The following is a 14,573-nucleotide window of genomic DNA, read 5'->3' on the forward strand; positions in this document are numbered from 1 at the left end:
GATGCTAACCCTAACCCAACCCGAGCCTCGGGTTGAAGATGGTCAACCCTAACCCAACCCGCCTCCAAATCGGGTTCGGGTTGAGTTGGGTTGAGTTCGGGTTCACATCCAGGGCCAAACAGAAAAATATAAGGAAAACACATAATCTATCTGAGATTGTTTTTTGATGTGTTGTCTCACGCTATTCTATTAAAGGAGAAGCTTGCTAATTACTTGATTGAAAAAAAAGGACAAGAAGGCACTCATATCCAACAGCCATAAAATATTAAAAAAGGCAATCTAACGGTCAATGAACAGTCAAGATAAATCACAAATGCAGTGGATCCCATCAGAACTCTATAACAGTTAAATATATATGAAACAGAAAAAAGAATATACAATACGGCGTGGCATGATAATCACATTGATCATTCCTCAATCTCAACTAAACTAACATTAGAACCCCCGTGTAAAAAAGACTAAATCTTCAAAACACAAGCACCAAAAGGAAGAGGGAAAGGGGCGTCTTCGCAAGTCAGCCAATACAACCACAACCCAACTTAGTACAATATTCAACAACTGAAGTTACTGGTAACTACAGCGTTTGTAGATGCATCAAAAGGGTTATGAACACAACATGACTAAAGTTACATGATAATACTATAATTAAAACTGCATAAAATTAAATATAACTATAATTAAAAAGAAAACATCAACTTCTGTTGCAGGGAAGACTATAGAGATCAGATCCTTAGTTGCAACAACCAAAACAGAACGTAGAGGAATGCAGCCAATTTATCTTCATCTTCTCCTTACCTTTCACTTTGGCAGCACAGGAAATTACAAGATTGTGAAGTTAAGCGGCTCTGGTGGGTCCGTCAACAGGTAGATCATCTTCGTCATGGTAGATGTTCTCGGCCATCTGCCAGATTTGAAGGATATTGTCTTCGGCTACGCTGGCAACAACCCAATCTTCACAAGGGTTCCATGAGAAATCAGAGATCTTGCTTGTGTGGCCTCCATGAATGAACAACAACTCTGGTGGGCCGTCCTCTGCATCCTCTGGTGTCTGTTCTTCATCAATTCTGCAAAAGGGGCTTTCCTTTTCAGTTATGCCTGATACTAGTGTGCTATGAGAATAAGTTAATTTCATTTTATTATCGAAGCTTGGAGTGGTCAGCTTCGTTTTATTGAAGGACCTTGTGAAGCTTGTCAAGATTCATTACAAAATGGCTTAAAATGCAGTACACACATGGTAGTTCCTGATTGGTTAACCATGCAAGTGATTGGCATCCAATAACAAAGGCTGATCTGCCTCAAAAAATAATAATATAGGCTAATGGAGTTTTCCCTCTTCCTTGGTGCTATTTCAAAGGAGCATAAACTCAAATAAAAGAGCGCAAGACATGGGGTTTCTCAAGAAACAAGGTCTAATTTCCCAAGGGTCGCCACACTATCACTTGGGGCAGTCTGACTGGGTTTCATAGAAAAAAACAACCAAGATTCCGACTTTCCTAATTATTTCCATTATTTTGTGTTGGCCGAGTTATTGGGAAATGTTCTTTTTTTTTTTTTACAGTTTTAGGATTCTAGATTGAGCAAGAAAAGAACGATATGCTGCTTTCCAACCGACTGAAGCATTTAATCAGGCCATGTAGTTCATTTTGACTTTTAGGGTTTGGTTTCCTATTATTTTTGAGAAAAAAAGGTAAATTTGGGTTCTGTAACTTCTGTTTCCTATTATATTGACTTCTCTAATTTTGGATATTTATGAAATTAAATATGTTTAACTGAGATGTGCATGTTTTATGTGTATGTAGCGATTGCATAGGGTTGATTTTAAGATTTGTTTGTTATTTCTTACATTTTTTTTCCTTCTTATTCGCACGGTCAAGCTATTTCTTAATGTTACCTGTTTTTTTTTCTGTTCTTTATTTATCTTTTCCTGTGCATGATTGCATTCATCCAATATAAATATTTCATATTTATGAAAAACACAAGGTTTAGCATTTATTGTCCACGATTATTTATAGTTTCGTGCATTCTTTTTTTATTCATTATTTCCCTTAGGAGGAGAAACATCGACTGGCATTATGTATAAGACCTGGGAATCGGATAGGTTAATGGGTTGCCAAAGTCAGCACTTGCTACTGCAGTTTTGATCCTTGGCCTAACATGTTATGTTGAAGGCTAAGAAGACCAAACTGTACAAGCTCAAAGGCTGAGATGGGCGAAGTAAGAATAAAGGAAAACCAACAAAACTCAGATTAAAGCCCAGCAGCCAGAGGGGACAAGTCAAAGAAAACAAGAACAGAACCAAACAATCCCTCAGAAACTCATTAGCAGATCTGCGAATGTGCTGAAAAAAGGGTAAGAGACTATGCCCCTCAAGGCCTCAACAAAATCCACTATCTCAATATAGTCCATAAACATCCACGGGAAATCCTCCTTAGACTAGATACACCTGATCACTTTACTAGAATATCCTTCCATGATCAACGGCTCGAGATGAAGTGACCACTATCGGGTACTATCCCTCAACATAACAGTTTTATTAGAGTCCCTCACCCCAATCAGGCCCAATAAGGCTAACCTGACCTTCCCATCACGATCCATAACAATCCTACCAAGGCCAGTGTGACCAAGGCTACACATACTACACTCACTGAAATTCAGATTAATCCCTTATTGGCCTACACATACTACACCACTCAATGGCGGTCCACACCATCTCTTGCCAAGCCGTCCAATAGACTTCACCTTACCAGAGAAAGGCCACATTTTTCTCTCCTTTCAAACAGTCCAAAGAGTTGCATGAAGGCATAGTCCCCAAAGCAATTTCTCTTCACTATCCCAGGGGCAATCCACCAACCACTCAGTCAATGTTACTTGACAGAAAAAAGTGCAAATTCCACCAACTATCTGCAGCAAATGGTTTAACCGAACAGAGATGTTTCATGGAAAGGTGAAAGATTTGTAATACCACAACAGCGCTTCGATAATCAATTCACCAAGGGTGTTTTCATCAATTTCTGGACAAAAGAGAGGTATCTTGGACAAATAGATGAATAATATGGATTCTCTTTAGCAACTTGGAGAAATCAGTCACATTAGCATGAAATCAGACACATTACCATACTAGAGTTGTTTGCATATTAATCTAACGCCTTAGGAAATTGACTAGAAATGAGACTGGAATGATGTTCTTTTTCCATGACAAAACAATGCCAGCCAAAAAGGCTTGATAACTGAACTTTAATATTGCAGTCAAGGTAACCCTGGCCCTGTCTTGATGAACTGAACTTTGATGTTGCACTCAAGGTAACACTGTCCCAGTTGGACTTACTGATGTCATTTGCTACTCTAAAATATAATTATACTATCCTTCACAAATCTTCATGCAAGATGGATTTGAGTGTGCCAAAAGTGAAGCTTTGGCACTGGGGCTTAGATGAGCCAGTGTCAAGATTGTTGTTCCGGATATTACGGGCAACTCCAACCATGTCGTACCATGCTCTGACCAAACAAGGAACACTTTGTGGAGGATGACCAGGTTTTTCTGGACTCCAGAGTTCCTAAACTTGACATTGGGAGGGGGAGGGGGGTTTTCGAACTGTTCACACTTACAGAGAGGCCAACATTTAGGGGCTGTTTGGATACGTGAATTTTAGAATCCAGGTTTTAGTTTGAAAGCAGTGCAAAATTCTGGATTTTACAATCCATTGTCCTGGATTTTAAGTAAGAAATCCAGGTTTTAGAGATCTCTCCCACATCCTGAGATTTCTAAAACCTTAAAACACGTGACGATCTCCTACTCTCTCGCTTGACGGGAAGAAGGGCGAGAATTCAGAAAACAAATGTCATATGCTCTGATTTACTGAAGGCCTTACTGTAATTTTTCTTCCTTTTGCGGTATTTCATAGAGACTTGTACAGTTCAGTTGGAAAAGCTTGTCCCTCTCTGTATCGGTTTTATTTTGGAATAAAATTTGTTATCTTTCAAAAAAAAATATTCAGAAAACAACGGACGGTCTCCTTCTCTCGTCTCCCATCCAGGATTTTGAGGAAATCCAAGATTCTAAAATCCGCGTATCCAAACGACCCCTTAGTGTGCTAACTTGGCTAACTGGGCCAGCAAGATGTCCCACTTTTGTAGATGGAATAGGCCCAATTTTGTATTTTTCATTTACCAATAAATATTAGTATAGCAAAAGAGTGGGGTGGAGAAGACATCAAATTGAGCTCCCTAATCTGGTCAGTAAAAGCATTAAGGTCTAGTTGGGTAGGCAAGCAGATAAAGCAGAGATATATATTTCCACGCCAGGGAAAAACACCAGTTCGACATTACAAAAGAAAGTTAACAAATTCAAAAAAAAAGAGTGGCATTTCAGCAAATACCTGCTCAGATCCCACACCATAAGTCTCCTACCAAGACAGCATGATGCTAATATCGTCTCATTTTTCGGACTCCATCCGACTTGGAAAATCTCCTCCCTATTGTTGTTCACCGCAAAAAAGAAATTTAGTCCATGAAGTATTTAGATGAGGAGAATCAAACAAGGACAGATTAATGACGGAATCAACAAGGCAACCCAATTAACAGTATCACATAAACGAGAACACTTACTTGTGGCAATCAAAGGTGTGGAGAGCAGTGCTAATCTTTCGAAGGTCAAACAGCTTAACAGTTTTATCAGTCGAACCCGTTGCTAGAACCCACTCATTGAAAGGATTGAATGCTAAGCAATTAACCTATCACAAAACCATTATAGGAAAGGCTTGTCATCAAGTTGCATATTTGGAATACACCAGCTCATTCATTAATTTGGGACTCAGATAAATTCATAAATACACCATTCGAAAAAATAAATTCATAAATATAATTAAAGATGTATGAAGGACAACCCTGACAACATTTTTGCGAAAAAGAATAAAAAAATATAAATGTAAGAACCTACATTGAGGAGAAACAGGAAATGATCATAAAACCCACAGCAAATGTCCATACACTCAAATAAGGTATTTCCAACACTAGCAAGGATATTTCAGCCCATTTTATAATTCCTATTTTTTTCCATTGCACCGGGTGTTTTGGCCATTTTCCAATTTTAATTATGGCTGCAAGCCTAACCAGATGTTCAATTTTAACAAACAACTACTTTATTGTAATCACAACCATTTAAAGAAAAAAAAAATGTAAGAAGTAATCGACTTGTTTGATTTGGAGTTTTGGACAAATAAGACAAGTAAAACCCACGACTGAATCAACTCATCTAGCCACGGACGATTTGACCCTCACCTTTAAGGCTGACTATCTGAATGGTGTTAGGTAGTTGAAGGAGTCATTTTATTTCCTTTGCTTTCAACTATTGAATCATTTATTTCCTTTGCTTTCAACTTTTTTTTTTTTTTTTGAAAAAAATTGCTTTGCTTTCAACTATTGAATCTCGAAAGAAAGATAAGTCCAGATGCTTTCCAACTTACAAATGTAACAAGCAATGATATTCATTTGTAAAACTGACCTCATAAATGAATACCAACAAGAATCGTACCAAATAGGACAACTTAGAGAAAATGAGGTTAATGTGTGACTTACAAATTGTTAATAAAGCTAGCAAGACGATGGAAAAAAGAGAGAGAAAAAATCCTTACTCAGGAGGAAATCATAGTACTCACCTCACCTTGATGAGCAACTACAGATTGGACAGGTTTGTTGGTTGATGGTGTGCGTAGATCCCATATAAGCAGGTAGTGATCATCACCAACTGAACCGAACAGATATTCATGTCTCAAATGCCATGCAACATCTTCCACGACGCCTTCATGGACCTATTTACAGGAAGTCCGCAGCACAGTGAATATTTGAGAATTACAGTCTCATAATGCCAACAGGGTAGTATCATTTTTTTTCATTTTTCCTGTTTGTTTCAAGTATAGGACGAAATATGGTTCTTAAGGTCAATTGAAATATAACGAAATGGCAATGATAAGATATCAATGAATAATTGGGATTGCACATGAATTTTCACACCCAACAGAAGTGAATCATGGGCACTCCACTTTAGTTTCAACATCCTGGCCCTTATTTTCTTTTTCTTTTTTATCTTTTGGTAAGTAAGCTGAGTTTGGAGGGAACCCTTCCAGTTTATTAAGAAGGAAGAATATACTTCACAAACCAAAAAAGAAAAAGAAATCTTCTTTCCAATTCAATCATCACAAATTATCCAATGGAGCATAATGTAAATCAGAAGGATGATGGTAACAGTAGCAAAGAATCAATTATGAAAGGGAAAAACAGAGAAGATACATTTAATAGGATTGAACCTGTGACCTCGGAGTTGAGACACTACGCAACTTAATGCTACACATTTGAAACTATCATCAATAGGGGAAACACTCAAGCTGAGTTTGGAGGGAACCCTTCCAGTTAATTAAGAAGAAAGAATACACTTTACAAACCAAAAAGAAGAAATCTTCTTTCCAATACAATCATCACAAATTATTCGATTGGGAATCACTGACTCAACACAAAATTGGCAAACAATTTATATGAGGAATAGCTACATTAAGAGCTTACCTTGAAAATCTGTTGAGCCTCAAGAGCCTTGTTTTTAGGAGTTGCGTTTATGTCCCACAAGCATATCTGAGCATCATCAGAACCACTCAGTAGATAGCCTTGCTTGAAAAGACTCCAAGATAAACCATATCCTTCGGTATTGTGGCCCCTCAACCTCAGATCAGGATTGCATGCACCATCTAGGGGAGGCTTCGATGGATGCTTGCTATAATCGAAAACATACACTTCTGCACTAACTGTCTTTGTCGCAATAATAAAAGGATTTTGAGGCATATAGCGAGCTCGGTTAACCTCCCCATCATGATTTATCTGTTGAATTATTTGCACCTGGAAATGAAAATTCAAAATAGCATATTATAGTTGATTCATGACAAACATCATATGGAGAGATGCCACTACAGCCAAACTTGTGGATCATCCCATACCAAAAACTAAAATCCATTCCTGAAACTGTAATGGCAATAGCCCTACACATAAGGAGTGTGATACTGTGAATTCGTGTAAGAATATTCCAGCGTAGAGTTAAAAGGTGCTGACAATTGTTTCAATCTTGGTCATCTCCATTCACCCGTTTCAAAGATCCTTTTGCGATGCGTTTACACTCAAACTTTGCATTACTTGCCGATTTTATGTATGGATAATTTTCTTTGATTTTATTTTATTTCTAGGTTGGATTCAAATAAGTTTCTAATAGGGGTCCTCATGACAAACATCATATGGAGAGATGCCACTACAGCCGAACTTGTGGATCATCTCATACCAAAAATTAAAATCCATTCCTGAAACTGTAATGGCAATAGCCCTAAACATATGGAGTGTGATACTGTGAATTCGTGTAAGCATATTCCAGCGTAGAGTTAAAAGGTGCTGACAATTGTTTCCATCTTGGTCATCTCCATTCATCCGTTTCAAATATCCTTTTCCGATGCGTTTATACTCAAACTTTGCATTACTTGCCGATTTTATGTATGGATAATTTTCTTTGATTTTATTTAATTTTTAAGTTGGATTCAAATAAGTTTCTAATAGGGGTCCAGTTTATTTGCAGTTGTTTTATAAGTTCTGTTTTTAGAATGATATCATCAACCAATTGTCTTGATTTAGGGGTTGAATAAGATTAGAAATAAGAGTTCTAGCTTAAAACAGAAAGTGGAGAAAAAGAATTTTATCTATATGGCTGATACCCTTTTGGAACTGGTATGAATATTGAATTTACAATTTTTCTTTCAAGAATTTAAAGTTCTCTAATTTCGCAAGTTTTCTCATGTTTTTCTTGTTTTTCTGTTTATTTCTGCAGAAATCAAAAGCTGTGAGATCCAAGCTACATCATTTATCCTCATCTTTCGCTTCAGGAAAAGCTAAAACGATTGTGAGCTCCCATAGATCCTAAAGAAATTTCACAAATTTAAAAAAGACAATGAGTCATAGAAAACATTTTAAGCTTTTCGTATTTGTAATCTAGGCAAACGAGTGTATGGGCTGCCATTTGAGATGTCTTTTAAATGAATTTCTAGCCTGCTAGAGTAAGTTGATAGACATGTTTATCCATGTGACAATTCGTTGCAGTATTTGTGAACACAGAAAGAATCACAACAGATCTCAAGGCAGAGCTAATGGGAGTTAAGATGTTGAGGCAAGCTACAGTTGATGACACGGATGAAAGCAGACTCTTTGAAGTCCATAAAATAGTTAAATGGAGACACTGCATTCCCCTCATCATTTATATCTGAAACCTCAGGAAACTCATCAAATTCTCCTGTCGGTCCATATGGGATGCAACATGAACACCCATTTTGGAAAAGGTGAGAATGAGTAAATTCTCCATTGATTGTGTGAAAATGAGTAAATTTTCCATTGATTGTAACCCTCGCATGAATTGGGATCACATACTGATACTTCTAACAGTTCAGAATGCTGAAAGTATCCTTGATTTAATGGAAGAAATCTTAGAATAGAAGAAGAATAAGAAAGAAAGGAAGAAAGAAGTGCTTGAGAAAATTTCTTTGATATCCCCCTCTTTTACAATTACCCTGCTTATATCTAGCTCCTAACAGTTACAACTGTTTTAACTACTTCAGTCACATCAGCTTACTTACTAACTATAGTTCTAACTAACATTATTTCCCTTAACTATGGTTCTAACTAACATCACTTGTCTTAAACCTTGTAATTGCATCAGCTTCTTATTACTTGGATACATAATCAGACAACCACTTTGGTTGACCTATATTTCTCTGAAGTCTTACGCTCTCTGTTGTGTGAAGTGCTTGGTCCACTGACTCTGTTTCTTGATTTTGAAGTGTATCACATACCTCAGTTATAAATTTATGCATAGCTATACTTTTCTTCAATTGATAAAAGATCATGTAAATTACATTTAACTAGAACAAGTAACTAAAGCAATCATTTAAGACATCAAAACCCTTTATCGTCTCGATCCATCCAACCCCATCAAGACACAAAAAATCAAACCAAAAAGTTTGAAGAGCAACATAAAAGCTCCCAAAATGAACAGATAGAAATGTGTCATTTCACATCTAAAAGGATCCCATACCCACAAAAATAAATTTATGTGGCATTGTGGATTGCATGCTTCAGATATAAATTTATGCTTATATATATATATATATATATATAGAGGAAAGTGAAGCTACACCACCGGTGTAGTTAACTTAGCCACACCGCCGGCTTAAAATACAATGGGCCCACATTGTTTTGGTGATCCAAACCATTCATTTGATAGGCCCTTACATTGATAGGGTGTGCCCAAAAAATCAGCTAGGTAGGATCATCCCAACCCTTCAAACTGTGGAGGCAAAAATGGACAGATTTGTGAAGGTTTTTACACGTTCATTTTTGCCTCCACAAATCGTAGGGTTGGGATGATCCTACCTAGCTGATTTTTGGGGCACACCCTATCAATGTGAGGGCCTATCAAATGAATGTTTTGGATCACCAAAACAATGTGGGCCCATTGTATTTTAAGCCGGCGGTGTAGCTAAGTTAGCTACCTCGGTGGTGTAGCTTCACTTTCCTCATATATATATATATATATATATATATATATATATATATATATATATATATATATATATATATATGAGGAAACTGTTGGTGAGCTAGCTTGCCCAATCACATGGGTCCCACATTTTGGGGAGTGATCCAAACCATTCATTTGCAAGGCCTTATCATAGATAGGGTGTGTACCAAAAATCAGCTCCATAGGATCATCCTAACCCCTCCATTTGTGGAGGACAAAAATGGACAGACACAGGTACATCCCCCATCTATGTAAGGGACTTTCAAATGAATGGTTTGGATCATCCTAACAAAGTGGGCCCTCATGTGATTGGGCAAGCTAGCTCACCATAAGTTTCCTCTATATATATATATATATATATATATATATATATAGAGAGAGAGAGAGAGAACTATTGGTGAGCTTAAGCGCACCATTTTTTTGGTGTGCTTAAGTTATAACGCCTCTCATTGGTGCGCTTAAGCGGGACCCAGCAAGACCCAAACATTTAAACGAATGGGAGGCGTTATAACAACTTAAGCGCACCAACAGTTTTCTCATATATATATATATATATATATATATATATATATATAGAGAGAGAGAGAGAGAGAGAGAGAACGGTTCCTACACATATGTGTAGATAAGTTATCTACACACTAGCTTAAAATACAGTGGGGGCCACATTATTTGGGTGATCCAAACCATTCATTTTTAAGGCCCTCACATAGATAGGGTGTCCGCAAAAAATCAGATCCATAGGATCATCCTAACCATTCGAACTGTGGAGGCAAAAAATGGACTAATTTGTGAAGGTTTAAAGACATCCATTTTACCTCCACAAATCATAGGGTTGGGATGATCCTATGGATCTGATTTTTTGTAGACACCCTATCTATGTGAGGCCCTTTAAAATGGATGGCTTGGATCACTCAAACAATGTGGGCCCCCACTGTATTTTAAGCTAGTGTGTAGAGAACTCTCTACACATATGTGTAGGAACCGTTTTCTCATATGTATATATAAAGTGTTTCTGCACTCTTGTGCAGATAAGTTATATGCACTCGAGTGAAGAAACAGCGTGGGGGGCCCTCAAACACATACCCACAACTACATAATAACTACGGGTTTTTCTAAGTTGAATTTACACATATTTGAGGAAACAAACTCGAAACATGTGTAAAAATATCAAAATATGTGCAAATTCAACATCCCAATGGTAAATTAAATGATGCTTAACATGGATTTTGCGTAAAGGTGCATCGCAAACTTAATTTTGCAATTATTTTACACATGTTTAAAGACTTTTGCACATGTTTTGACCAAAAAAACAAAGTCTCAAAACATGTGTAAAATTAAGTTTCCAATGAGTGTTAGCAAAACCCTAACTACATTTGTCAAAACATGTGTAAAATTAAGTTTCCAACGAGTGTTAGCAAAACCCTAACTACATTACAACTACCCCATAAACACCGTAATAATATGCACAAATCAATCAAAATCAACCACATATACCTTCCCATTAGCGCAACCAAACCCACCAATCTCGCCGCGCTCATCATCATACTGCCTGGCATCATTCTCCGCGTCCTCGAGGGGAAGCTGGACTTCTGCTAGCATCAGATAATTGGGCTCATTCTCTGAGGTGTGAGTCCCCAATATCATCTTTTGCACAGAGTAGTCCTTCCCAGGCGGCTCATCGCGATTCGGAAGCCATTGTACGGTGAGCGAAGGCCATTCGAGAGCGTGTGTGATGACCAGATCATATAGAAATGGAGTGTTCTTCTTCCAAATCTTGTATTCTTCGTTGATTAAACGCTCCTCGATCTCGCCCCTGAATTCCTCTTCGTCCTTAGCCATGGCTGATGCTTATACTTGCGCTTCACTCTTTGCTTATTGTTTTTTTCTTTTTAGGGTTTGGGGAATTGAGTTGTAGGGTTTTGAAATTTGGAGGGAAGAGAGATGGGAGAAGAAGGGAAGAGGGAAGAGGCTTTGATATGGATTCGCAAAAAAAGGCAGATTTTTGGTTGAAGAGACTTGAGGGTTTGGAGTGTTTTGAGTGGAGGGCAATTTACCTTCACCGTCGTAAGAAGAAAAATATTCCTGACGGAAAATTTTTCCTTGGGAAAATTCTTTCTTTCAGTGTTTTAGAGGAAAATGATATGATTAGGTTAAATTTAGAGGGATATTTTCATAAATAGATGGCCCCTCTCTGTAAAAATTGAATAGAGTTCGTTCAAGTTATCTTTTGAGTGTGATAAAAGTAGGAAACTTCAGAAATACTTTTCATTCACAAACTTTACCCCCACGTTTCCGCTTTAAAATGGCTGTAAATTTTTTTTACCCACATTTTACGCCGAAATGAAAGGAGCTAAGATAACTCTAAAAATCAGGTTTCTTATTAGATGGATGAAAGGAAAAAAAATATGAGAGGGCAAAAAAGGAAATGGTTACAAATATACAATTGCTCAATGATCGAAACTATTTATTTCCTAGGTTTTGGTATATATGAATTATGGAGTAAAATCCACCCTTCCCTGTTTGGATTGCAGGATAAATATTTCTTGCAGAAAACTTTTTCTGAGGAAAAATTTTTTGTTTCCACAATTTTGATTGAAATGATATGTTTATGGCTTGTTTAGAGGACTATCATGATAAATTAGAGAGAAAAGTACGGAATGCAGGCCGATGTATAGTGAAAATACGGATTGCGGGCTCCTTTTAAAACAAGAACAAAAAACGGGCTAATCTTCAAAATCGGGTTGGAAAAATACCCTGATACCCTTCTAACATCAACATAAATGTCATTCAACCTCCTTTTTCATTACTGGCGTGTTTCACGAGGTTCTTTTGGTTCATCTGGTTCGTCTGGTATTTGAACCGACAGAAGTCACAGAACCATGGTTCGTTTCTATCTTAGCCGTCGGAAATACCTAGAGACGGATGGATGCCTGACACGTGTTGAAAAACTTTTTGGAATGTTAGCGGCTCTATACATAGTCGGTTTGGTTTGGATTGAAATCTTTCTGTGAACCCAGAGTCATTGGGTTCCTTTAAGTCTTGGTCGTCGCTAATATGAATAGACGGTCGGATCCATGACACGTGGACATCAATATGAAACGGTGGCGTCTTCTAATAATACCCCTCTTTGTAACCATTATTTCCATCGGCGTACCCATTATTTCCGCCGGCGTACCCATTATTCCCCTCTCTATAACCATTATTTCCATCGGCATACCAATCATATTCCCCTCTCTGTAACCATTATTTTCATCGACGTACCCATTATTTCCGCCGGCATACCCATTATTGCCCTCTCTGTAACCACTATTTCCATCGGCGTACCCATTATTTCTATCTTGGCCGTCGGAAATACCTAGAGATTGATGGATGCCTGACACGTGTTGAAAATATAAGTGAGAAAAGATAACATCAGTGTTCCAAAAAGTACAATAATGTCAGGGTTCAAAAAAGTTTTCCAACACGTGTCAAGATCCATCCGTCTCTAGTTATTTCCGACGGCTAAGATAGAAACGAACCCAAGATTCTCTCGGTTCAAATTCACATTTAAATGAACCAAAGGAAGCCTCGTGAATCATGCCAATTTAGGAGGCAATAATGAAAAAGGAGGACTCTGTCGATTCATAAGGGTATCAGAGTCTTTTGACCACCCGATTTTAAAGTTTAGCTCTTTTTTCGTTCTTGTTTTAAAATGTGCCCTCAATCCGTATTTTAACTAAACATTGGAATGAGGGCCGTACTTTTCTCTAAATTAGATGTCCCTGTAATTACGGTGGTTGAACGTCTATGATTTTTTATTTTTATTTTCATGTTATTCTACACTAGAAAAAAGGATTTGCTAGGAACCATGGCAGAAGGCATTTCTCGGAACGGCTGTTGCATGAGAGAGCAGCCACCACAGATGAATTAAATTAATAAGTCAAGATCTTAGCCCATTTGGCAGCTCACTCATGCAACAGCCGTTCCAAGGAATGCCTTCTGCGATGGTCCTGAACAAATCCCATAGAAAAAACAAGAAAGTCTGAAAAGCCTTTTTCTTTTCCATACTTTTATAGAAATATCCTGCAATCCAAACACGGCCTATTGTAAGATTCTAAGCCAAAAATTGCACAATAAAATGGTACAAAATAATCGACAGAAAAACACCAATTATTGAAATCAAATTTACATTTGGTTACCTAGATCAGTGTATAACCATAAGCTCTATCTCAGTTACTCTCTTATTTTCTCAATGGCAAGAGACCACAGTCCATAAAGAATACACATTGCACTCATAGATCTGTGTTGCCCCACCCTGATACGTGCACGTGGGCCGCTTACCCTGCAAGCCACGTCCTTCCCTGTTTTTTAGCTTCTGTTGCTATTTTTCCTCAATAAGTCAGCTGGCCAAGTGGTCTTTTGACCTGTGTTGTGTTTTCTATTTGTTGGAGAGTTCCTCTTCCTAGGCTCTGGATGCTATCTATTTATACCTGTAACAAATAATGGAATAGTATCAGATATTTTTTCCAAATGAAAAACTCAATGTTTAAGAGACTTGCTTTCTTAATCCCAACAAATATCACGGCTCTTCAATTTGGTGTCAGAGCCACTCGATCCTATGGCTGAAACCAATCCTTCTAACCTACGCGTCCGAGATGTAGCCAAGATGGTCAATCAACAATGTGAATCCATGCAAAGGATTGACCAACGATCCAATGTGTCGGAGCAGCAATCCAGCACATTCGAGCAGCTTGTCTTAGAGATAAGACAGGAGATGGCTGCAATGAACGCCCAGATCCGTGACTTGACTCAAGCTCGCTCCCCAGCATTCCACCGCATCCTCATCTCAGTGAGTTGCGTCGTCCGATTGGAGGGTTCTACCAAACAAAACCCCAAATGTCAATCTCCTCAAGTATGATGGCTGTCAACATGGGTTATTACAGCTCCCAAAAAACGAGCACATTAAATACTGAAAGACAAGCAAGGAGAGCGTGGATAT

At 37.9% G+C, this 14,573-nt stretch overlaps 1 protein-coding gene across 1 annotated transcript; it reads right to left on the bottom strand.

Annotated features, from left to right (window-relative positions):
* Nucleotides 1-522: 522 nt before the first annotated feature.
* Nucleotides 523-11,642, bottom strand: LOC143892801 (histone-binding protein MSI1-like). Its single transcript, XM_077397672.1, has 6 exons — nucleotides 11,090-11,642; nucleotides 6,556-6,882; nucleotides 5,655-5,807; nucleotides 4,606-4,730; nucleotides 4,377-4,472; nucleotides 523-1,064 (listed from the first exon to the last, which is right to left on the bottom strand). Exons 1-6 carry the CDS (start codon nucleotides 11,432-11,434, stop codon nucleotides 836-838), a joined length of 1,275 nt encoding a protein of 424 aa, XP_077253787.1. The 5' UTR covers nucleotides 11,435-11,642; the 3' UTR covers nucleotides 523-835.
* Between the last annotated feature and the right edge of the window lie 2,931 nt (nucleotides 11,643-14,573).

This window comes from Tasmannia lanceolata, unplaced genomic scaffold (genome assembly GCF_043159265.1).
Source record: "Tasmannia lanceolata isolate RefF3 unplaced genomic scaffold, GAP_Taslan_0.1 ptg000015l, whole genome shotgun sequence".
Taxonomy (NCBI): Eukaryota; Viridiplantae; Streptophyta; class Magnoliopsida; order Canellales; family Winteraceae; genus Tasmannia; species Tasmannia lanceolata.

Excerpts from the sequence above, each read along its gene's own strand:
- LOC143892801 (XM_077397672.1), bottom strand. The coding sequence starts at position 11,434 with ATGGCTAAGGACGAAGAGGAATTCAGGGGCGAGATCGAGGAGCGTTTA. Across the intron at positions 6,883-11,089 it reads TTGGTTGCGCTAATGGGAAG|GTGCAAATAATTCAACAGAT; the intron begins GTATATGTGGTT and ends TTTCATTTCCAG. Across the intron at positions 5,808-6,555 it reads AGGCTCAACAGATTTTCAAG|GTCCATGAAGGCGTCGTGGA; the intron begins GTAAGCTCTTAA and ends TCCTGTAAATAG.